The 24,826-nt window shown below is 47.5% G+C and overlaps 1 protein-coding gene across 1 annotated transcript in view; it reads left to right on the top strand.

Annotated features, from left to right (window-relative positions):
- The window catches only part of LOC144110925 (uncharacterized), a 38,767-nt gene extending 19,251 nt beyond the window's left edge, over window positions 1-19,516 (top strand). The window contains exon 7 of the mRNA XM_077643993.1: window positions 19,415-19,516. Within this exon, the coding sequence (XP_077500119.1) occupies window positions 19,415-19,516 (102 nt within the window). The remainder of the gene's footprint in view (window positions 1-19,414) is intronic.
- The last annotated feature ends 5,310 nt before the right edge of the window (window positions 19,517-24,826 follow it).

Genomic DNA, 24,826 nt, shown 5'->3' with positions numbered 1-24,826 from the left:
GTGTGTGTAGGGCTTATGTGTAGTTAGAAGGAATGACGTTGTAGCAGACTTACCTAGGTGGACGCCTGGACAGTACCGTCAAGGAAAGAGACAGAGCCATAACTATTTATCATAACGAGCAAAGTTTGCACTAGCTATTACTGAATTCCATAATTTCCGCAAGAGGTGTTAGCGTTGTCAACTTTTTTAGAGCGCCCGCTTCCAGGTCAGTATGGCCTACACTCTAAACACGAATGCGTCCACATGAGAGTAAAATGTGAGTAAGCTGCCCTCTAGCACACTCCCATTTCAAAAAGGTGAGTGCGCTAGAGGACGGCTTACTTCCTTTTTATTCCTTTCTGTTCAGAGTGTAGGTAAGCCGGTTCAGCACGGCGAAGCGAGGCACAGTCTCGTTCGCACTCATTCCCTGCCTGGCCCACCGGGATTAGGTGATGATTAGAGTGCAGGTGAAAGCTGGAGTTTTCAATTGCGACATACAAAGGAGGCGGCGGACACTGCGTAGAAAATTTCACGGACAACAGTAATTAGTCACAGGTACTGCACCAGAGGGATCCACGAGGCACGTTCTAACAGTTTTAAGTATGATGCATTGCACTGTAGTGAACTACATTTTTTGCGCTAACGGTCTATTTAAAGCTTCCCAGTCATGTGGCTCTCCTGTCTCATTCGATTTGGTGTTGCGGCACGTAGAAGGCCGTAAGGTGTAACGGGTGAAATGTTTTAGTCATTTTGCAGACCATGAACATCGCCCTACTGGTATGAAATGCTTTTAGCGCCCATTCTGACAGATTACCAGCATGGTTTTCGCAAAGGGTTTTCCACAGTAACTCAACTACTTTCAGTTATCCATTCATTTGCGGCATCACTTGACAATAACAGCCAGATTGACGCGATCTTTCTAGATTTCAGTAAAGCGTTTGACAAAGTTCCACACCACAGCCTTATTCTAAAACTAAAAACTATTGGTCTTCCGCCTATATTTATTTCCTGGATAAATGATTATTTAACTAACCGGAGTCAACATGTTTCAATCGGTCGTCACCAGTCTGGCTGTCTCCCAGTCACATCAGGTGTGCCACAGGGAAGCGTACTGGGGCCACTACTCTTTCTAATATACATTAACGACATCATCAGTGAAGTTTGTACTGGCGTACATATTCGATTATATGCTGATGACTGTGTTTTATTTCGCGATGTTAGCAATGAAAACGATCAGAGTGACCTACAAAATACGCTTACTAATATTGTACAGTGGTGCAAGCGCTGGGACATGACACTGAACGCAGATAAAAGTGTTTCTCTTCGCATAACTAACAAGATAAACGCTCTACAATATGCATATAAATTAGAATCATCACCATTGCAACAAGTAGCGTCCGTAAAGTACTTGGGTGTAACACTTACTAATAACCTTTCCTGGAACTCTCACATAGATAACATCTGTTCACTCGCATTCCGTAAGCTCTGTTATATAAGGCATAAACTTCGAAACGCCCCCGTTAACGTTAAGCTCTTCGGTTACAATACTCTAATTAGACCCAAGCTTGAATATGCTTGCATAATTTGGGACCCGTATACTAAGTCTAACATAAGAAAGCTCGAGAACGTTCAAAGAAAAGCAATTAGATTCATATATTCAAAATATCTACCCACTGACTCCCCCTCAGACTTGATGCATGCTAACGGTATTGAAGAACTACAGGTAAGAAGACGAAATTTTCGTTTAGATTTTCTTTCATTACTTCTTAATAATAAACTCAGACTTGACCCTTCTGCTTATCTTTTCCCAATGCCAACACGGAATACACGACACTATCACAAAGCTCTTTTAAAACCATATTTTGCCCGGACTAACTCGTTCAAGTTTTCCTTTTTCCCACGCACCATATCTGACTGGAACTCATTAACCGAACCAAATGAACCCTGAAAAACAGACGCGTTCCTCAGCCATCTTTGATATTGCGTATTATGTATTTTTTCTGCTTTGTCTTGCATTGCTGTATTGTTGTTTTACTACATTATCTTTGCTGTATTGTTGTATTTTTGTTGGTATAGTTTTGCTTTTTGTGCACCTGCCCTTCCTGCTTGGACCTAACCATGGTCTGCAGTATGCACATAAATAAATAAATAAATAAATAAATAAATAAATAAATAAATAAATAAATAAATAAACCCATGCAAACATTGCAGACCACAGCGAGTCGTAGGCCGAACATCTCGGAAGCACTACCTCTACCCAATATTCTGTCCGAATGGTATCCAACCAAAACAAAAAAACTTCGCGTACCATAGCCCCGCGACATTTTTTCTTTCTTTATATTGCCTCCTTGGGCTTCAGCGTGAATAACAACAAACCGTATATTGCTTATACTGTCCTCTATAGGACAGAAAAACACCAAGCCTCTCATATTCATCAATTTTTCCAGTGTTCTAATAACTGCATAACCACATTTGTTAATTATGTAAACATCTCGGACTTTAGTAACACCCTCTTTAAAGTAAAAATGCACCGATATTTCATCAAAATAGCTGTCTGTGCACCACGACACTTCGGCGTACGCCACGTGGACCGATCAAACCTAATGCCTTACTGTATCAAGGGTAAGCGCTTTTAAGCCTCTTTGAAGCACGTACCGAAAGAAAACCGCGTTACTAGAATCCTGGAAGACTGGTTCTGTAGTTTCATTTTTTTTTACTAATGTGGCAAGCTATGTTCTATGGCACGAATATACGTATATACCATTTTCTTTTAGGAATGTTGTAACGGCTAGCGTTTGCGTACGAAATTTGCAAATGAACTTGGTTCCTGTAGGCAATAAGGATTTTTTTTAACATGCTTCAGGACGTATCGATCTCCTCCTAGTCATCACAAGGATCTGTACATGTGAACAAGAAGAATCGTTTGCATCATCTCTTTCATAAAGCACTTGCTAGCGGCAGTTTTTAGGCACTCCGAAAGAAAATGAAAACTAAAACTAGTAAAACGACCCAACTTCATGATGAAACATAAAATTGCTGTGGTTTCGCTCTAATTGAACCTGGAGTGACGCGATAGCTACAGCTGGCCGAGTGGAACTCGCTCAGCCGAATTGCAAAGTCAGCCTTTGCCGCTGCGTTTCGCTGGGCGTTCCTTCATCTTCGCCCCTGGACGCGGAATCACTCTCTCCCCTTTTTCCGTTCCTCCCCACTCGGTTTCGCCGGCGCGCTGCGCCGCCGGCAGCTGACACGGTGGCCACGGCACCGCCACGCTGAAGGCTTGAAATGCTAGCGTAATGTAGGGGCGCGGTGCGCACACCTGCTGAGTGCTCTGACGTCTCTCCACGCACGCGCACAACTGACGAGGCGAGCGGCGTCTGCTCCGCCGTCGGTGCAGCCGCGAGGAGCGCGGCGCGCACACAAGCTGCGAGCTATGACGTCACTCCGCGCATGCGCACAGCTGGTGGAGCGGTGGTGCCACGGCTCAGAGCGTAGGCACGCTGACCTCGCCAAGTGGCTGGCGTAGTGTAGCTATCACTACAAAACGCGCCACTTTGTAGTAGGTTCTGTACGCTCAGGAAGCACCCGATCAGTCGGTCATTTCGGCTTGGGTGTCTAAACCATCGATCGCTCTTACTCACAAGGAGCTATTGTACCTGCGTTATCACATGAATATTTCGCCTGCTGCGCATATCGGCCATGCTCTTCCTAGACCCAGTGCTTTTTACAAGGTCGTAAATTTTTACAAAGAGTATTTTTGAGGTAATGAGAAGCTTTTTGCGCCATAGTCATACCAGTGTTGGCGGACTTGAAAAAAGAGAGAATCGTGAACTGGTAAGTGATTAATTGAATTCTAATATTTAACTTTTTGTCTATTACCGATAGGCAATTGGAGATTAGTAGCCGGTCCTGAGTACCAGCGGTATCAGTCTTTTTTTAATTTGGAAACGCAATTACCTTCGCCGCTATGGCTTGACAAAAGTTGGCAATTCCGACTAGTTACTTTCACTGGAGAGGTTGCTTTTCCTGCATCTTCAAGTAACAGCGAGAAAAAACATAGACGGGACACAAAGAGCAAGGACACACAACGAGCGCTATCTTTCAAAAAGTTTATTTCGAGGCATGCATTGCTTTATGCACTGTTGCGAACCGCACGAGACAAAGTGACGTGACTTCTGCCACACGTATCGTCACTTCCACGAGAATCATCATGCATCTAACAGCCCCAGTTCTTTTTTTGTCAAAAGTGTAGATGGTTTGCTGATACAATCATATCCAAGCTCGTTGTGTGTTCTTGGTCTATGTGTCCCGTCTATATTTTTTGCGCTGTTACTTAAAGATGAATAACCAACAAGCCCAAGGTGCTGTTTTCACTGCATGGTTTTCAAAAGTGGATGTATTCCGGCACGATGTAGCCAAAATTATTTCAGCCGTAGCGACGAGGGTAATACCATTTTCTAAATTATAAACTCATATGAATAAGGGCCAGCTTCAAATCTCTAATTGCAATCTAGTTCCTATAGCAATACTTATAAAGTTAACTATTACAAGTTAGTTAATCGTTTTATGAGGTAGTATGATTCGCCTGTTTTTTTCACGTCTGCGAACACTGATATTACGATGCCACAAAAAGCTTCTATTTACCTAAAAAACTCGATTTTAATAAATTTTGGAGCTTTTAAAAAATAAACCTGGTACATTCCGTCCCAAGGTACTTAATGAGCTGTTGTTAATCAGCGCTTCAGTTTCCCAAGAGTCTTCTTATCTTTTGTCTCGTCCCTCGGTGCGCTGTGCTCTTCCGTCATGACACACCAGCCAGCCAAAGCTGCCGTGTTAGTAGTAGCTAGGGTGATCATTTAGGGTCCATAGATCTGAGCGGGACCAGGAGGCGGCACCCGTTACCTCGCAAGGCCAGATCGCACTGGGCGCGCTGGCCATCCGACACTTAGACCGTGCCTTGCTCTGACCTTCCAAAAAAAAAAGCAACGAAATCATCACACAGTCCTCTGTGGGAAATGCAACCATTGCAAAAGACCAAGGAGGACCAGCTAAAGGTGATCATCCGCAATACTACGCCTGTGATCGGCAGCGCTCGTCCTGTGCTCCTCCCCTTTCGCCCCCTTCTTTGCAATCCGAATAATTTATTGATTTTAGTGTAGTAGCACTACTAGGCGCATTTTCGCATTTCACGCATACATACAGCTTTTGCTAAAGGTAACAAGGCTGCATGGTTTGCTTCTCATTCAAATCATCATCATCATCAGCAGCAGCAACACTACACCTACTGCAAGGAAAAGGCCCCTCCCATGTCTGTCCAATTAACCCTCTCCTTTGCCAGCTGCTTCCACCCTTTGCCTGCAAACTTCCTAATTTCATCCGCCCACCTAAACTTCTGGCGCCCCCTGCTACGCTTACCTTCTCTTGGAATCCACTCCGTTACCATTAAGGACAAGCGGTTATCTTGCCTTCGCATTACATGCTCTACCCAAGCCCATTTCTTCCTCTTGATTTCGACTAGGATGCCATTAACCCGTGTTTCTTCTCACGCCCACTCTGCCCTCTTCCGGTCTCTTAACGTTACACCCATCATTTTTCTTTCCATAGCTCGCTGCATTGTCCTTAACTTAAGCTGAGCCCTTTTCGTTAGCCTCCACGTTTATGACCCGTAGGTGAGTACCGGTAAGATACAGCTGTTGTATACTTTTCTCTTGAGGGATATTGGTAAACTGCCATTCATGATCTAAGAGAACCTGTCATATGCGCTCCACCCCATTCTTATCCTTCTAGTTATTTCCCTCGTATGATCAGGAACAGCTGTCGCTACCAGCCCTAACACTTTACCACTTCCAGCACCTCGCTGCCAATTGTGAACTGCCGTTCCCTTGCTAGACTGTTGAACATTACTTTGGTTTTCTGGATGTTAATTTTTAGACCCAGCGATCTGCTCTGCCTAACTCATTGATCATGATTTGCAGTCCACCTCCTGAGTGACTCAGCAAGGCAATGTCATCGGCGAATCGCAGATTATCTAGGTATACTCCATTTACTCTTATTCCCAACTGTTCCCAATTCAGGCCTCGGAGTACTTCCTGTAAACCGGCGGTGAATAGCATTAGGGACATTGTGTCGCCTTGCCTGCCGCCCTTCCTTATTGGAATTTTATTGCTGACTTTATGGAGGACTATGGTAGCTGTGCAGTTGCTGTATATATCTTCCAGCATTTTTACATAAGGCTCTTCTACACCCTGATTACGCAATGCCTGTATGACTACTGAGGTTTCCACTGAGTCAAATGCTTTCTCGTAATCAATGAAGGCTATATATAGATGTTGGTTCTAATCTGCGCATTTCTCTATCACCTGATTGATAGTGTGAATGTGATCTATTGTGGAATATCCTTTACGAAAGCCTGCCTGATCATTTGGTTTATTAAAGTTGGTTTGGTTGATTAGGGAAGCACTTGCGGCTTCCCTAGAGATCAGAAAGTTCTCGGAAGGTGAGGACAAGAGTTCTCCTTACCATACAGAGATTTAGAGCTTGAGGGCTGGCATAGAACCTTCAATGTGCGACTGAGAAGCAAACCGTCTAGCCTGGTTACATTTGGCAAAGACTTTACGTACGTGTCTGAAGCCTGCTTTGTGCCGCGCGGCCTACAGCGAGGTATTTCGAGGTACAGTGCTGTGAACTACAGCTGTGAGCAGTGAGGTACAGTGGCCTTGCTGGAGAGGGGCCACTGTACCTCGCAGCTTTCTTTTTTCGCGGCCCTCTAGCTCTCCTGGCCTCATCGGTGTTTGGTGTACGCGCAATAATGCAGCCGCTCGGCTTGGAGCTAAGAAATACTTGACTAGTCAGATTTATGAACGGAAGGTGAAAAAAGACAAAAAGACATGAAGTTCTATAGCGCACAAGTCCCGTATTGTGTTCGGCGCGTGAGTGCAGTTGACCCTTGTTAATTTCCACCCGCCGCTGTGGCTCAGTGGTAGGGGTGCTCAGGTACTGAACCGTAGTACCAGGGTTCGAATCTGAAGGCGGTTGCCGCGTTTCGACGAGGGAACGTAAGAGGCACCGTTGTCAGTAGTCGTTAAAGATCCCCAGGTGGTCCACATTATACCGATGCCCTCTGCAACACCATCTTTCTCTTTTTTCTGTTACTCCCACCTTCCTCCTTTCCCTCACGACGCGCTTGAGGCGTCCACCAAGAAGCGAGACTGTTAGTGCGCCATTTCATTTCCTAAAAAAAAAGGCACTAGTTAAGTGTGCATCTCAGCTCTTACTCGTCCGTGGAACGCGTGCATGCAGGAGACTACGATTTTGACTTCGTTTGTACCACGGCATGTTGCTATCGTCCAAATGGCTCGGAATGGGTCAATGCACCGCAATGACTCAACCGTCACGGCATTCGGCTGCTGAGTCTGAGGACACGGATTCGATCTCAGCCCCGTCTCAACGGAGGCGAAACGCAAAAGGCGGCGGAATGCAGCGTGATATCAGTGCGGGCTGAAGATGCCCAGGCAACCGAAATTATTTCAGGGCCCTCCGCTATGGCACCACGTCTTTCTCTTTTTCTTCTTTCAGTCCCACATTGATCGCTTCTCTCCATGCGTGGCACGGGTGTATACCGAGAAATGACAGTTACTGCGCCCTCTCCTTTCGTGAAAATAAATTTTCCTTTCATTCCTTTTGAGAGGATTGCTTTCTCTCGAGCTGCTTTACGTAGTTATTTTTTTGAGTGAAATATTTAAACTGCGCTCTGTAGTGGCAAAAACTTTTTCAATGAAAGCGAATTGTACCAAATGCTGCAAGCAATATTCATCATACAATAATAATTAGTAATAAATACTGAAGCAATATACGGCAATCGTGGCCGTCAAAAGTTTTCTATCTTGCCACTGGTGTATGTCTAGTGCATATATCAGGCGCTTCAGAGAAGACTTAAAGAGTAAAATATGGCTCTTTGAACGTAGTATTACCAGTGTTGGCGGTCAACAGAAATCTGGCCATACGTTTTAAGCAGTAAGCTGGTGAAGTAATTTATAATAATTACCTTTTTAACTATGACAGTTAGGCGCCTAGTTGTAATTGAAGATTTGTACCAGGTCATTAGTAATTGCCATATCAGTTTATAGAATTTAGAAAACGTGATTACCCTCAGCTCTTTGGCTCGGCAAATGTTGGCTTTTTTTACTTGTTAATTGCACTAGAAAGATTGCTTTGCCTACATGCTTTTCGAAAGCGCATATACTTTGGCACGAGGTAGCCAAATTTTGTCAAGCCACAGCGCCAAGGATAATCGCGTTTCGAAGTTATAAAAACTGATATGGCTATTACTAACGATTGGCTACAAATTTCTAATTACAACCGGTTGTGTAGCTGTGATTGTTAAAAATTTAGTTATCGAACATAATTCAACCAGCTTACTAATTAAGGCAATTCACCGGTTTTCCGGTCTTTCTGGTGTTCGCCAACACTGGTTAATTTATTGAACAACCAACGAACTCGAAATCTTACGCTGTGACACGCCGTGCCGCTGAGTCGCCCAGTTTGCTCGTTTGGGTCCATGTGAAACAGCCTTAAAAGTGGACTACCCTGCGCGTGTGTGGGGTGTACATCACTGATCGATTTTTGCCTTCACAAGAGAGAACTACAGCTATCTCAGCGGAGGCTTTGCCTCAGCTTCGTGCTGAGCGCGAAAAGGAAAGAGGGTCAATGTCGGGGGACCGTTGTACTTTGTGGGCTTATCATAAGTGACAAGGCACAGATATTAGTAAGCAGAGCCGCTTTGAGGAAAGAAATTACTTAAGATTCCTGTGCTAGCCGTTCATCGTAGCCGTGCGATTTGGTTACGATGTTTAACATTTAAGCATGGCGAGCCTGCAGTGGCGTGAGCTGTCTTCCGGCAAAATGCTCAGCAATGTGTTGGCTGGCGGTGCGAAATCGTATCAAAGATATGGAAAGGTAACTGCTATGGTTTCGCTTGTTTCTGCCATGCCATTCATCTTAGCGCGCACGGCTGAGATACATTTTGGACCTCTCTCTTCCCCCTCATACACGCTTCAGAGTATCGGAACCCCTCAAGGCTCCGTCCTCTCCTCCTTCCTCTTTAACATCACCCTCATCCCCCTCGCCCAAAAATTGGCAACTATCCCCCACCTTAAGCACACTCTTTATGCCGACATCACACTGTGGACCACCCACGGCAGTGACGGCGACATAGAGAACACCTTACAGGAAGCAGCCACCCTCACCCAAACTTATGCACAGAACATCGGACTGTCTTGTTCCCCAGAGAAGTCCAAACTGCTCCTCATCCGGCCAAAGAACCAACGCTCCCCCCGCTCCCTTATTGCCATCGAACTGAATGGGGACCCGGTACCGGAGGTTGACACCCTCCGCGTATTGGGCCTGCATATCCAGAACTATGGCAAAAACACCACCACTCTCAAGAAACTCAAGCAGGTTGCAGGCGTGATATCGTATCTCATCCGCAGAGTTTCGGGCCATCATAGAGGCATGAAGGAGCGCGACCTCTGTCGCCTCATTCATGCCTTTGTCCTCAGCCGTGTGCTCTACACTACAACATACCTAGAACTATCCAAACACGACATAAATACTTTGGATGCCTTGATCCGCAAGGCATTCAAAGTCGCACTTCATCTTCCCCTCAACACCCCCACAGACAGATTACTAGGCCTGGGCCTCCACAATACGATCGGGGAACTCGTGGAGACCCATCGACAGGCCCAATACATAAGGCTTACACAAACCTCCACAGGCCGGTATATCCTGGACTCCCTCGGAATCAGAATACCAGCCAACGACCCAACCCTCCTCCCCTTCCTCGATCCCTTCACCGACAGCTGGTCATCAAGCCACTGCCAAAAAATATGCACCCCTCCCACCATGAGCAGCGCCGCAGAGCCCGCGCGAAGGCACTCCACCGAGTGTACGGCTCCGAGCCGGACGCCGTATGGGTGGACGCCGCCTGCACGGGTGACGAAGCAACCGCAGCCGTGGTGGACTGCTCTTCATCCGCCTTCCTCACACTACCTCTCCCCCCTGACACCACCCCAGAGGCTGCAGAGGAAGCCGCCGTCGCAATTGCCATCACCCGCACGGCAGCCCAGTACATTTTAACTGACTCTAAAACTGCAATTCTAAATTTAGCTTGAGGCCGAGTCCACGTCCCTGCTTTTGGCATACTGGGCTCGCCCGATGCACCCCCACCCCGCCATGTAGAGCTTATATGGGTGCCTGCGCACTGTGGTAATCCCGGAAACGAGGCCGCCAATCTTTTAGCCCGAGGTTCTTTAAACCGGGTTCAGGTGGCCTCGGATCGGGGATTCGCGAGGGAGCGAATGCACTCGTTCAGCGAGATGACGCAGGCCTACAGAGCCTCGCACCAGCTCTTCCCCCCGCCCCACCCCTCCCTAGATAACAAACACGCAACATTCTGGCGCAAACTACAGACACACACACACTCCCCTCACCCCTGACCCTAGCCCACTATCACCCCTCCTTCCCCACTCCTGCCTGCACCTTGTGCCCAGACCCATTCGCCTCTTCCCTCCACATCCTCTCCCTCTGCCCGGCGGACCCTCCCCCGCGCGGCCTAGAGGACCTCAAGACCTGGGAGGACTGGGACACCCTGCTGCGCTCGGAGGACCCGGCCGTGCAGACAATCGCCACCGGCCGGGCTGCCAGTGTTATGGACCTTAGGGACATAAACACTTGAGTGCAGTGGGGTCGTGCGGAGACCCAGGGGCGTGCCCCGACTTCCTCTCCAACAATAATGTTTTTCTCTCTCTCTCTCATCTTAGCGATCATGCGGTGGATTCAGAGAGAAAAGTTGCCAGATTTGTGAATATGAAAGAGATACAAGCCTAAGCAGCCTGCAGCTGTCAATTCAAGCTGCGTGCACTTTCCTCAAAACACCGTAATGGATGCGCACTGGACGTGGCTGAAAAATATGCGAACGGATGCGCTCAAATCATAGCACACATTTTGTACCGAATAGGATGCTGCGGCGGCTTGCTTAGGCTTATATTCTCATAGCGGTACGGAGCTCGAGCTGTGATCGAGCCGCCTTGGAAAGCGACAAAGCAGACCCGCAAGGAAGCTGCGGGTACCAGTCTACCTGCCTAACGATAAATATTTTCTTGAGACAGACTGGAAAGGATCGACAATAATACTGTCTCGGCCTGAGCCTCTGATGCATACCAGGCTGAATTCAATTGGGATATGAACGCAGATGCTCAACTGATTATTGTCTATGCGTTTAAAGACAGGCACTTTTTTAATATGAATATCAGCACCTACACAAGCAGTAGCTGGAACAGGCTCAGGTAACATACTAAGAAATATTACATCCTGCAGTTTCTTTATTTATAAAGTGTTTTTCTTGAGGTACTGGCGCTTCAACGTAGGCGCGCACTCCGCCTCCAGCACTCCTACCCAGGGCACCAAAACACACGGACGAGTAGAACTGCTCACGAATGCTGACCACATCCTCAGAAAAAGGATAGACAGAAAAAAAATACGCGCCACTGGCTGAAGAACTTGACAAAGAACAGAAAATACCGCTGAGAAGAATGCAAATAAGCCTATACTCAAGCCAAAAAAGACCACGCAATATACCCAGAGACAATAAGCCCTAATGCACGCACTGTGGCAAAAAGGCGGACCTATGATATGGGCCTTCCAAAACAACACGGTAATAAAAACAATAAAAGAACCGATGATTGAGCGATGGGAGAAAATGCGGTCCAGCTCCGACCCGAAAGTTCAGCAAGAGTGGCTGCAAGGTCAAATTGACTGCCTGAATAGGGGGACCAACCACTAGTACTGGTACCAATTGAAATGCCTTTATCATCAGCATGTGGTCGGTGAAGCATCTTTCGGCAAACTCAGACTGGCCGAAAAGGAAATATGCAACGCAATAAAAACGCATGGACGACAGAAGAAAGACAAACACAAGCGCCGACACAAACCAAAGCTACACAAAACTCGCATGTCACAAATGTATAAAGCGAAAGGAGCGAAAGAAATGTTCGAGGCTTTCATCATCGACAAAAGGGGAGAGATTTGCGTCAGCGCACCATCGATCGCGCTCCTCAAGAAGGAATTCTGTCATATCGGAAATCTTGAGTTCTGGTTCCGATATTAGTGTCCGGCTTTTTTTGGTTTCCTTTTTGTTTTACATCCTGCTCAATCCACTTGGTGTTTTATCGCTCCTTCCTTCGAAGGTATTTATTGCACGTGCAAATAAAACCTTTTTCAGTTGCTAGTGTCAGCGCTTGTGTCTGTCTTTCGTCGTCCATACGTTTTTTTTTCGCTACATATTTCCTGTTCTTTCATAATCGTAATTGTGTAGTAATGCTTTTTTGGAGCATAAGTACAGGAGACGTGCAACAGGAACATTAAGAGACGAGCTGAGCTAAAAATTTGCCACTAAGGGGCAAGATTATTTCTAAGTTGTATTAGGGGAGAGGCAGAAATAGCTAGTACTGGCATACACCATTTCGATGTCTCTGCTTCTGACGATCGTTGCAAACACTGCAAAGAAAAATGGAGGGAAACTGTGGTGATCGGGTTTTTTTTGCTCAGAAATAAATATTAGAGTACCTGCGAAAACCGAACGAGGAACCACAGAAACATAAGCATAAAACTTCTCGTTACTGTCTGTTTCAACCAGTTAATGCGGTTACTTCCGTGAAGTGCAAACGCCTCATGAGGAGCTGCAGCCTTGCAGGAGCGACAGGCTCAACAGCAGAAGGGGGGTTCAATGGGTAACTTCGTCCATTTAACAGAAAGACCGCCTTTATAGGCTGTCGACTGGAATGACGAACAGCACAGTCGGGGAACAATGAAACACTGGTTTATTGCAGCCCGTATTTTTACTGGGGGGGGGGGGGGGGGGCACAGAATGTAAGTGGTTAATAAGAGATTAGGAAATGTGGCACGTTACGCATAAGCAGCTGACGATAACAGGCACGCACTGGCACTGATATGATACCTCAACTGTCAGAAATTTGTTGAAAGTTCATGTCGTGGCCTAAACGAATGGGTGGGTCTCGCGGACCGCCCAGGCAGAGGAGGCTGCGCCGTCGCACCAGTGGTTGCAGGATCTTGAGGCGACTTGTTGGGCTCCAGTCGATCGGTCATCAGTGAAATCGCTGCCGACTGATGTGAAGGAAGTGAACCGCTCCCTCGTTGCGAGCAAATACTGACAGTTGCGCCGCAATAGGTGCTTGTCCGCTTGAATGAAGTATAGGTGCATCGCCCGGCAGGCGTGATAGCTTATTTTCCCATGGTGAGGCTTTTATGCGCACGACATCACCTTCAAGGGCTGGCAGGTTCCGGCTGCTGGGCATGGGCCGCTTGTTCTTGCTGACCTGGATGCTCGGGTACGGGGTGCAAGGGCGTGCGAAGACTCCATTCTTGAAGCCGCTCGCCGGGCGACCGGCCGTCTTCCAGAGGACTCGTTCTGTAATTCAGTACGTGAAGCCAAAAATCCTGCCATTAAAATTACGTAGTGGATAAGGCAGGTGAAAGCAGGCATGATTTATTACTCCTTCAGTCCTTCGGTGACTTTTCCAAAAAACCTATCTCCATCAGAAAATTGAATATAAGAGAAGAAAAGCAGTTCGGAACGTCCATGCGATATACGTGTGGAGCTCACTGGAAACTGTGGTCCCTGTGTCTCCTACGCTTCCTGCGGCAACGAAATCGACGCATGTTTGCTGTGGAGTAGGTTCTTCGCCACTTTAGAATGAAATAACACGCACTTATCTTTATCTGTTCTTCTGAAACTCACCGCTGATCCTATCTCGCTTGCACTTTCTTGAGAACACGGAAGGCCCAGCATCAAGTTTCAGGCGCTGTCGTTTAATTCGTATCCAGAGGGTTCGCACCAGTGCGAGACTTGTCTTGCAGCCGCTGTCGACGCAATAGTTCGAGCAGAGAAAATCATTAAAACAAAGTGTCCATGTTAATCGTGATGGCTTTGCCTCACGAACCCATGTCCTCCGCAGATTGGTATCTTTTGGACAGGCTAGCACAGCTCGTCAGAGGCACAGCCGGCGTGTCACAGGGAATCACACGGTGAAGGCACAGACTAACACACTAAAGCAATGCTTAGAGCCGACAGTGTCCTGCTTCGCCGGTCACAAGACTGCAAGCGACAGGTTCGAGCGAAGCAGATTTAAGCCACGAGGGATCGTGTAGAGCAAGCAACGATGCTATCCGCGCTTCCACTACTGAAACGAAGCGCCGACGCAGCTCTAGTAGGGGCATGCTGTAGCTGGCACCGGCATAATTTGGTGCAGTAAAAGCGTGCGACGTCACTACCACCAACATGGTGCTGTTTTACACCCCCGGAACGAACTTGTGCAGGTCCCGACTGTGCTGCAGCGTGTCGTTCGGTGAATGGAAGTGGAGGACATGTTGTCCACGCAGCTCCATGAGAAGCTTTGGTCAACAGAGCTCACCGTTCCCGAGGACAGGCACACGGTGAGCACATCACTCATTTTAATGCACGGGAGAATGCCGCAGATTAAACTAAACGGTCTGTAGCAGCAGCATCAGCGTGGACAGCTGGGCGAGTACCAGCAGGACTGCGGAAAGCGATATTTTTTTGGATGCCTAATGCATGTGCACTCCCCATAATGTGGCAGTTGTGTCTTAGCCATGACGGTCATGAACTATCAATTGTAAATCATTTTTTTGTACTAGCGGCAAATCAATGTGATCTCCAAACTGGATTTCTACAATGACTTAACTGTGTTTAAGATTAAGGCGATCAATATTGGAACTCGCAGCAGCACGATGCAGTTAGATGCGGAAGGAAATAATGAAACAGAGGAAGCCTTCATGGTGGTTCAGTGGATGTGGAGCTCGGGTGCTGACCCGAAGTACACAGGATTGATCCTGGCTTTGGGACGTGAAACTTCATAAAAACAAAACCAACCTAAAACGGAAGCCAAGCTTCTATTTCGAGGGTTAGCTTTCCTGAGAAATTAGTTTTTCAAGACAGAGTGACCCTCATAATTAGAGTAAAAGAAAAAAGAACATAGTTTTTGTTTTGACTACTGGTGATATTCCCAGACTTCGAAATTGACCCACAGCTCTATGGGGCGAAAGGTATTTCGGAAAGGTATATGGAACGACATGGCATACCAACTGGCCCACCGTTCAGCATTGCTATAAATAAGACCGCCCACTATGCTAGTGTACTTTCTCAAAGGGCATTTAAAAAGCTTAGTTTCTCAGATGTAAAGGCCGCGAGGTCGCCATTTAAGCTGCTTGTTTTATTCTCTGCAATTGGTAGCTATACTGTTGGACCCTGTGCTCTACATTTCGTTCCCGAGCAGCGATTTGTTGGTAGACATCGACGAATCCAAGCACACGTTCTTCCCAGTAATCGTGCTCGTCTTAACGTTCTCCGGCGGTTTCCGCGGAGAAAGAACGTCTTGCTGATGGAAGCTTACAGCAGGGTTAACAGCTGGCCGACTAGAACTTGGTCACGTGACCAACCACGTGACAGCGTGGCGGCGCAGCCAGAGGGCGGCAGCGCAGCCACAGGGTGGTGGCGCCGCCACGCTGAAGACTCGAAATGCTACCGTAATGCAGCTATCGCCACAAAATACTGCATTTCGTAGCTACTCACAGCGTGTAGGAACACAATTTAGTAAGCTATTGCGAAGGAACATTTCATGTGCATGCCATTATCTTTGTGGCGCTAGCATGTGTATGTTCCCTTTCGTGCTCACTCTTATGAGGACAGCTGGGCTGATGGGTGGTGACTTCCACATTGTACCCTGAAAGCTGATAAGAAATCTGGCTATTAGGGTCCGATGGTGGCCATTAGGGTGGGGCTTGGCTACTGATTTTGAAGTGGCTTTTCCTATACACCAGCTGTTTCGCCTAAGGTGTTCAGTTTTTGAAAAAAGGTTGTTTTTTCCAATTAGGAGAGGGCATTTTGTGGCATATCACTGTGTGCGGTGTAGCGCATTGGGCTGCACCTCAGGTGTTCTGACTAATAGGCTGTTAACAAATACTAATTAGTTATTTTTTAAATGCGACTTTTAGACTCCTTATTTATTATGAAGCGTGCAGCACGCCGTAAGTAATATCTGTATCAGGTTGAGACCTACGAAAACACTGGTAACCTCGGCGCTACGACCGATCGAGTTTCGACTATTTTGACGAGTTACGTGTCCTGGAATGGCTGCTTTGCATGCTAGCTTCTCGAATACGGGGGTATTTCGACGCGCGATATAGGCGAATTTTTTAGGGAACAGTGCCGAGGTTATAACTGCGTTATAGAAATTTCAAGAACCGGTATACTGATACTACTTACACAGCTAAGTGGGATACACACATCTCTCTCAACAAATAAGGAGCCTAAGTAACTGCTAAAAAGATAACTTGTCAATTTCAGTATAGGAATGTATTTAACGGCTAAACTTTGAACTGCTATTGTCGATCATGATTCCATCCACCGAGGCTACAGGATATCCATAGGCGCCCTAGGGAGGTTCAGAGGAGTTTCAAAAATTTTTGTGTGTAGTTGTTGAATGTGTTAATTCAAATATCGTCAAGTGAAACAATACAAACTGCGAACGGTTTTTTTTAATTTACCATCGTAAGGTGGGGTTTATTCAGAAAAGCTTCTTAACGGGAGCAGGGCCAACAGCAGTCCGACGTCCGCTAGTCCAGCCATTAGCTTGCACCAGGCGATGTCCATGCGGCTCGCGCGTATGCTCGTTGTCTTCCTTACAATGGCCACCGAACAGAAGAGGAGCCACCCTGGCGACCTAAGGGGCGGGCAAGACAGCGGGGCCGTAGTATCTCTTGAGGCGCTGGATATGGAAAGTCTCACGGCCGTGGCGTCTGAGATCGGGGGACGGCGTGAGGGGCTCAACAATATAGTTGTCTGGAGATGTTTTCTCCAAGATGCGATATGACCCTTGATATTTAGTAGTGATACTCAGCCTTGGTAAGTGTGCGGCTGGCATAGGCAACGACAAATTCGTCGTATCCGTATTTGTGCTGCGCGAGCACTGCACCGAAACCAATACCACTGGCATCCGTGGAAACTTCAGTCGGCGCCGCCCGATCGAAATGGCGCAAGATGGGTGGTGCCGTGAGGAGACGACGCAAGGTGCTGTAGGCGTCATCGCATGCGGGTGACCTAACCGAAAAATCGACATTGGCGCCGAGCCCAAAAAAAGAGGAGAGCCCTAGTTCCTTAGTGGTGGAAGGTTTGGGAAATTCAGTCACGGCACGAAGTTTCGCGGGGTCAGGGCGTACACCGTCTTTCGACACAACGTGACCTAAAATTGTCATTTCACGGGTTGCAAAGGTGCAAAGGCGACATAGATGCGTTTGAAAGTCCGGTGAAAAGATAACGGTATCGTCCAGGTAGCACAAGCACGTCTTCCACTTGAGGCCACGTAAAACGGTATCCATCATTCGCTCGAATGTAGCAGGAACGTTACACAAGCCGAAAGGCATGACGGTAAACTCGTAGAGGACGTCAGGGGTCACAAACGCGATTTTGGCACGATCTGCAGCTGCCATTGGGACCTGCCAATAGCCAGAGTGCAAGTCAAGGGAAGAAAAGAGCTCCGCGCCTTGTAGACACTCCAGAGCGTCATCAATACGGGGCAGAGGGTGATCTTATTAATGCGGCGGTAATCGACGCAAAATCGGACGGAGCCATCCTTCTTCTTGACGAGGACAACCGGGGAGGTCCACGGGCTGGTGGAAGGCTGAATAACGCCGCTCTGAAGCATGGTGTCTACCTGTTCTTCAATAACTCGTCGTTTCAGTGGCGGAAACATGATACGGGCGCTGTCGCAGACACACGAAGCTTGTCACGCACACGAAGCCTGAGAACGAGTACCAGCTGGCTGTCGAGCTCGGCCTCACTCCCGAAGACCTGCTGCGATGCGTAAGGGTGCAGTGCCTCAGCATTTCTCGCTCACAATTATCATCACTTTACTAATTATACTGTAATTACTAGTGCTATTGCTGCTAATAATAAAGCTCTTAGGCAATCCTCAGTAGACCGTCCGAGTGCGTTAGCAGCCAAACGTTCGTTATATCCGAGGCTGACGAAATAAATGCGAAGTTGCACATTTCGGTCCTTTATATCCGAGGTTAACTCACGATATTTCATTATATGCGAGGTGATATAGGTTAGGTAGTTAATTATCTAGTTAAATGCCTAGTTACTTATCTAGTTAGTTTCTTATTAGGTTATCAAGTTAAGTGACAGGCTCTGTCCTGTAAGTTCGTACATAATAAAGCGGGCAGTTTACCACCTGCCACTCGCTATTGACAGAGGGCGGTCGCCATTCCCGATTGCAGAGCATTTTAATGTTAACGCATAATATACTAATAATAATCATGTCACGCAAACACAAGCGCCAAAGAGGAGTGTGGGTATCTCACCAGTGCTCACTGCGGCTGCATAGTGAAATGATGAACTCGACTTTATAGGTATATAGAGAACATATACATACAGTATGCCCGAAGTGTAAGAAATGCATTTTGCTATTTACTCGCAGTCTAGTCTTCATTCACGGACCATTTTCTAGCTATTTTGTGTATCCTGCCTCATTAACGTCTGCCTTGCGTTTTGCTCAACACTTTGAGGAACACAGGGATTGCAAAGTGTGCTCAGGAATAAAAGATGTCTATGAAGAAAGCAGCTTTTTAGCATCATTGAGGTTTTAAACCGTCCAGTACTGCTGCCAGGCATCAAACTCTCACCTCAGTCCAAAGTTTAAAAGCGATGCCGTCATCGAGGCAGCGTAGCAGCGTTCAACTTGCGGCGAGAGTCAGAGTCCGAACGCGAGCGTGAAAAGTTCGGGGAGTAGCCGAAGAATACATTTCTGCATTCACATCTCGTGGTATAGTTGCTTTTTTATTTAAAGGTACGGTGCTTGCGCTTATGCGCCTTGTGTTTTCACGGGACTGTAGCGCTGACGCGCAATCACTCTGCCTTAAAGTCCTACTGGTCTGGCTGGATGTCGCTTTGTTAGTTCCCTCTGAGCACTGCTAACGCTCTTCTACAGAGATGAAAACAAGCTTCCAAAGCCAAGCCATCACACAACGCACTTTTATGCAGACGCTCTAAGCCGAGGGACATGTAATGCGATATGTCATTGCAGGGAAGTCTCTGCCTTCTCAGTATAGGAATCTGGTAGCTCGCGCAAAGATTAACTTCGTAGCAAAGGACGGTGTTCCCGCACATTTGTTGGCACTTTTCAAAAGTCAACAGGGGTAAGACACGCTTACACCGAGATAAACACGGTGCTGCCGCCTGCGAGTAAAACGAGTTTACACTGTTGGTCTCCAGCCCTCATTCATTTCTTGTCATACTAACCTTTTTTGTCAGCAATGACTTCTGTTGTATTTCTCTTTCGCACAGAATCGCTCGTCCATATCAGCCTCCTTCTTTCCTGATGACGAAAAATGGGAACTGCTGCGCAAATACGACATCCTCACCAGTGCGGAGACGGCGACTGCGTAGGGAAGAAGACGTTTCTTCGAACTCCCCCCGGATGAATTTACAGACCTGGAAAGATGTGTTGACGATTTGCGTCACAGGGATTGAACTCGAGAGGACTTCATTTTCTGAATGTAGTCGAATAATGGGTCCCGTCATCATTATTTTCCCGCTTAATATACATAAAAGCGGACTTTTTTTTTTTAGCCGAGTAACTCGCAGTAAAACGAAAAAAAATCGTGTTTTGATTGGTGTGTGACATCCAGTGTGATTATCACAAATCCACAGGTCATGACTGGACATTCTGACGGGGCATTGAAGGGCCATAAAAATACTTTATACGCTAAATGGATAGACTACTCCTCTGGAACATCGCCACCGTTTTTCGTTTAGAAGCCCCATAGGGCCAAAATGCGTCATCGGCCATACATAGAATTCTCCCATTGTTTGTAGGGAAGTGACTTCACCAGACCTGAGCATTCCCACTGGCTGCAGGGAAGTCACCAGACGGGAGCATACACATTAGGGCCATTTTTTTGACCTACAGTACGCTAGTGTAGCCAGTGTAGCATGGTTCCATTTTTTTTACCAGTGCAAAAAAAGTGTAGCTCTGCCTACCTACACGAACGTATTTGTTTTACACGCAGTGTAGCACGGTAACTACACTTTCTACACTGCTTTCTTTGGAGGTGTAGGCGAGCAGACGAAAAAAGAAGGCGCGCGTTTCAAACGCACAACGCCGTTTTGAGACCGTAAATGTCGCGAACGGATGCAGCGCTGCCTCGCAAGTCTGTGAAGTTCGTACGCCTGGACGATGGCAGCGTTATGGCGGTGCACCCACGAGACGGCCAGTGGCAACCTTACCTTCTACAAAGATAAAAGCTGCTTACTCGTCTAAATGCGCGTATTTTAGTCTGCCGAACGCTACTTCGCGTTTAGGTAAGCCGCGTTCGTTCCGTTGGTATCAGCGCTGAGCGACCCACGTGAAAAAATGTATTTTGCGTACATGGTCATCTACGTGTCGGTGTATGTTAGTGCGAAGCTCCCTACGCTTAGAGTATCGTCTTTCACGTCTGTGTATTAATACGGCGGCGCCTCAAAGCGGTCGGTCAGGCCGATGGCTAAGAGCCCAGGAACAGCCATCGAAAGTCGCAGCCCATATGCCGCGGAACGCCGGTTTCAGCGCGTCGCAGAACGCTGTTCCCCTAGTAACGACAGAAGCATGGATGCTTTGTATTTCGCACGAGGAACCCGTCGTCGGCCATTCATCCGACGATGAAATTACTGTGCAAGAAATTTAGCGACAGTTGCGTGATACGCTCCATGCATCCGCAAAGCAGACGATACACATTTGAGTGTCGCGCTCCATTTGAGGGGATACAAAAATGTCCTTTGCATTTCTCTACCGTAATAAACGCCACGCCAAAAACGTTTTGCATTACATATTTCTTTGCTTTATCTTATAATAAATTACGATGACTCAAAAATTCTGAGGTTGTCGTCTGCTCCCAAGGACGCCGGCGCTCCGTATCACGCTATTGGCTGACGCTCGTCCACACGAGTGCAGCGCCTCAAGTCATCTTTAGCCCCGTCCTCCGCCCGCCCACGCGAGCTTGCACGAAGTGTAGCTCCGTAAACGTTAAAAAAATAGCCCTATTAACTGGGCGGAAGTGACGTCGCCGTACCTGAAGAGACGTAACTAAAAGGAATAAAAAAAATGATATCGCATTGTCAATGTGTAATGGAATTAGGCGTCCCTGAAAATTTCCTAGCGCGCCAGCACTAAAAATTTGAGATTTGTCCAATCTCAGAAAAAACGACTAAGGCAAATTCAGATACATTCAGAAAGACGTTATTATTCCAACATCAAAAAAAAGGATTGCTGGGTCATTTGGTTCATGATTACTGCCGAAGACAGCGCAAAACACGGGACAGAGAAAAGAAACAACACACACAAAGCGCTCCAACGTGTTGGAACACGGCACTCAGTTGAACAGAGGCACGCAGGTCTATGCCAAATACATGGTTTGAATCCGTAAGATTACAGGTTAAGACTTCATTACTCACAAGGATACTATGAATACATTTATGACCGCGAAATGCCTTCATGGTGCGAAGATGTATTCCATATTGGAGAACCATGACTATGTTCTCATTAATTATAAATCCAAGCTGATTATCAAGATAAAGGAAATAAAATCTTGATGCAAACAAACAAAAATCTTGATGCAGGCGCTTGCTTGATTATATACTTGGTGATGAATGTCTTGAAGGATGACGTCTTCAATGCAGGCGATGTGGGGCGGAAGGGGGTCAGGTCTGATTGGGTTAATGTTTTTTTGAAAGGGTGCAGTACGTTCTGCCTCTTTACTTAATGCCGTCAGAAAGGATGAAGACTGACTGCCTTTAATAGAAAGTCGACGAAATTCCTTGCCAGCTGTGCTTCATGTGGTCGGTGGCGAGGGTTTGGGGGCCACCTGCCTCTTACGCTGGAGCCAGAAAAGGTGCAGTGGATGCGGGGGCGACGTGGAAAGCCGCGAGCGCCACTTTGCCAGTCTCGAACCTTCGGTCGCGTATTCGGCAAAGTCGGTGTAGGCGCCACCCGTGGTGTTGAGGTCATCAGGTGACTTGGCGTACCGCAGCACGGTTACGTCGTCACTGTCCAGGGTCACCTGTTTGGCCTGCGACAAATGCTGAACAGTGACCGCGCTCACTTGTCGGCGCTGAACTCACTTTAAGCGCAGCACACATTCGTCGAAACCAAGCTGGCGCATGCAGCCACAATGCGACACAAACGCGATGTACACGTCCGGTTACTTAGTAAAACAAGCTGGGGGGCTATTTGGTGCGTGATTGCACACAGAAAAAAAAAACTCACATGACAGTTACGATTATGTAACGCGAGATTCAGCGTCTTTCGTTCGTTTCATCATCATCATCGTTAGCCTGACTACGCCCACTGCAGGGCAGTGTCTCTCCAATTAACTCTGTCTTTTGCCAGCTGCACCCACCGTATGCCCGCAAACTTCTTAATCTCATCTGCCCAGCTCGCTTTCTGCTGCCCTCTGCTACGCTTGCCTTCTCTTGGAATCCACTCCGTTACCCTTAAGGCTGAGCAGTTATCTAGCCTTCGCATTACAGGACCTACCCAGGCCCATTTCTTCTCTTTGATTTCGACTAGGATTTCATTAAGCCGCCTTTGTTCCCTCACCCACTCTGCCCGCTTCCGGTCTCTTAATGTTACATCACATTTTTTCTGCGTGTTCTTCCGTTGAAATGATGCGCAAGACACTAGGGGGAATTTGTCTGCTCCCGGTAAGTAACTTACAATTGTTTTTTTCCCTCCCGTCAAGACTTGTTTTGTCTGGAGATGACGAATGGTGGCTATGACGTCACAAATGAGGTTCAAGCCATACAAGGCATAAATGAGGGATAATCGCTACTTGAACGCTATAATTTACCCGAGCCCGCAAGCCGGCCTTTCTTAGGGGTTGGAATAGCTTCAAGTGAGCAAACGCGTATTAGATATCACAATTTACGGACGCCTCGCATGGCCTCAAAGCTGCTCGTGACGTCAAAGTCGCCATCCGGCTGCTGAAATCGAAACTATAACGGAGAAAAAAATGTTTAATATCTGCCGAGTGCAGGCGAATCCCACACAAATTTTGGTGTCATTTAACAGCAGAAAGGCGTGTAGATGACTAGTACACATGTAGTGTATGCTTTCCAAATTTTATCCTCGTATTTATAAGCATAAAATATTAAAGGTGCTACAAGAATTAGTCAGTTGGGGGCGATCCTCACTTCCGCAACAATTTAGCCCACGAAGGGCAACCACCACTACACAAACTCTCTCAGTGTAACGAATCAGCCGCCACAATTAGTCTTTTTACCTTGTAGCTCTTAGTCATGAGGACTACGTGGTGCAGTTATACCCCTTTTACTCACATTGCACTTAGAGGGTACGAACCGCGCTCCGATTTTTGAGAGCTCGCAGAAGTTCCACCGTCAACGGGCCGGCCACGTTGACGTAGACGTGGAAGTGGAGAGCCCCGAGCTCCGTGTAGTAGACCACGAACTCGACCAGGTCGCGTATACGCGTCGCTGTCCTCGGGCCACGGCGGCAGGCAGACGCCCAGCGACCCGCGTCGCTTCTTGACAACCCTGTGCAGGTGGCCCGGAACGAACCAGTAGGCAGTCTCCTCTCGCCGGTACACCAGCGACACGATGCGCGCGCCTGCGGAGGCGCGGGTGGCACCAGCAACGCGCCTTAATAACAAAAAACATAGTAGAGCTGGCCTCAGCGCATTAATCAGCGAAAGCTGCTGTAGCATTGGTTTAGCCAGCTCTGCATTATGCCCTAAAACCACCCTCATATCGGACATTCCTATGCCCTCGACGTAACCTCCTCCTTCCACGGCAGCCCAACCCTCTGGGGGGCTTCCGTGCCAGCCACGTTCCAGTTGTACATTCCTCCACTCTCGCCATAATCTCCAAAGCCACAAGGCCATTCGTCGCCTCCCACCACGCTTCTCTCTCTCTCGCTTCCCCCTCACGCACTTCCCTCTCCTTCCTGTCCCCTAAAAGTGCAAAGGAGGATTTCCCTCTCACCGCCTTGCCACCTAGAGGCCATAGTTGGGCTGGCAGGTAGCAATTGAATAGAAAGAAACTAAACTAAATTGTAATAATTAGGCTAAACCGCATCAATCCATTAATCAATTTAAGGTCTCATGGCAGACGCTGTAGGTTGACCGGAAGAATGCAGATTTGTATGGCCAACGCAAAGCGCTAACAGCTTTCACTGTAAAAATAAACGTGAACTTCTTTGCCGCGAACCGGCCTCATCCTCCATTAGTGCACGGACCAATTCCCTCACCCGTTTGGACCACTTGAACCACGTGATAAGAGAGAGAAGGTAGAGAAGAAATTAAAAGGGTCGCAAATATTTCTCTTGGCGGGAACCTCTACCCGCCGCGGTGGCTCATTGGTTGCGGCTCGGCAGGCGGCTGTTCAAACAGTGCCACCCGTAGGTTTATGCGCCTAGGTTGACCGGTGCAATCGGTGGGTGAGCTACGCCGACGAGAAAGCCAGGGGCGGGCGCCTATCCGCTATCGCTGTAAGAAGAAAATGATGATTGCTTTTGACCCTTGAGTAAAGGAGAGGTACAGTAAATGTCTCAAGGAACGACGGAATGAAGGAGGGAGAGAAAGAAAGAGCAGAGAAAGAGGTGCTCCTGACTGATTTCTACCACCTGGGCGTCTTTACTTGCACTGACACCGCACAGAGCACGGACATCTTTGGCATTTCGACTCCATCAAAATGAAAAAAAAAATG

The sequence above is a fragment of the Amblyomma americanum genome, chromosome 11 (assembly GCF_052857255.1).
Source record: "Amblyomma americanum isolate KBUSLIRL-KWMA chromosome 11, ASM5285725v1, whole genome shotgun sequence".
In the NCBI taxonomy this organism is placed as follows: domain Eukaryota; kingdom Metazoa; phylum Arthropoda; class Arachnida; order Ixodida; family Ixodidae; genus Amblyomma; species Amblyomma americanum.
The sequence above is the reverse complement of the archived record's forward strand: the minus strand, read 5'-3'. Positions and strand labels throughout refer to the sequence as shown.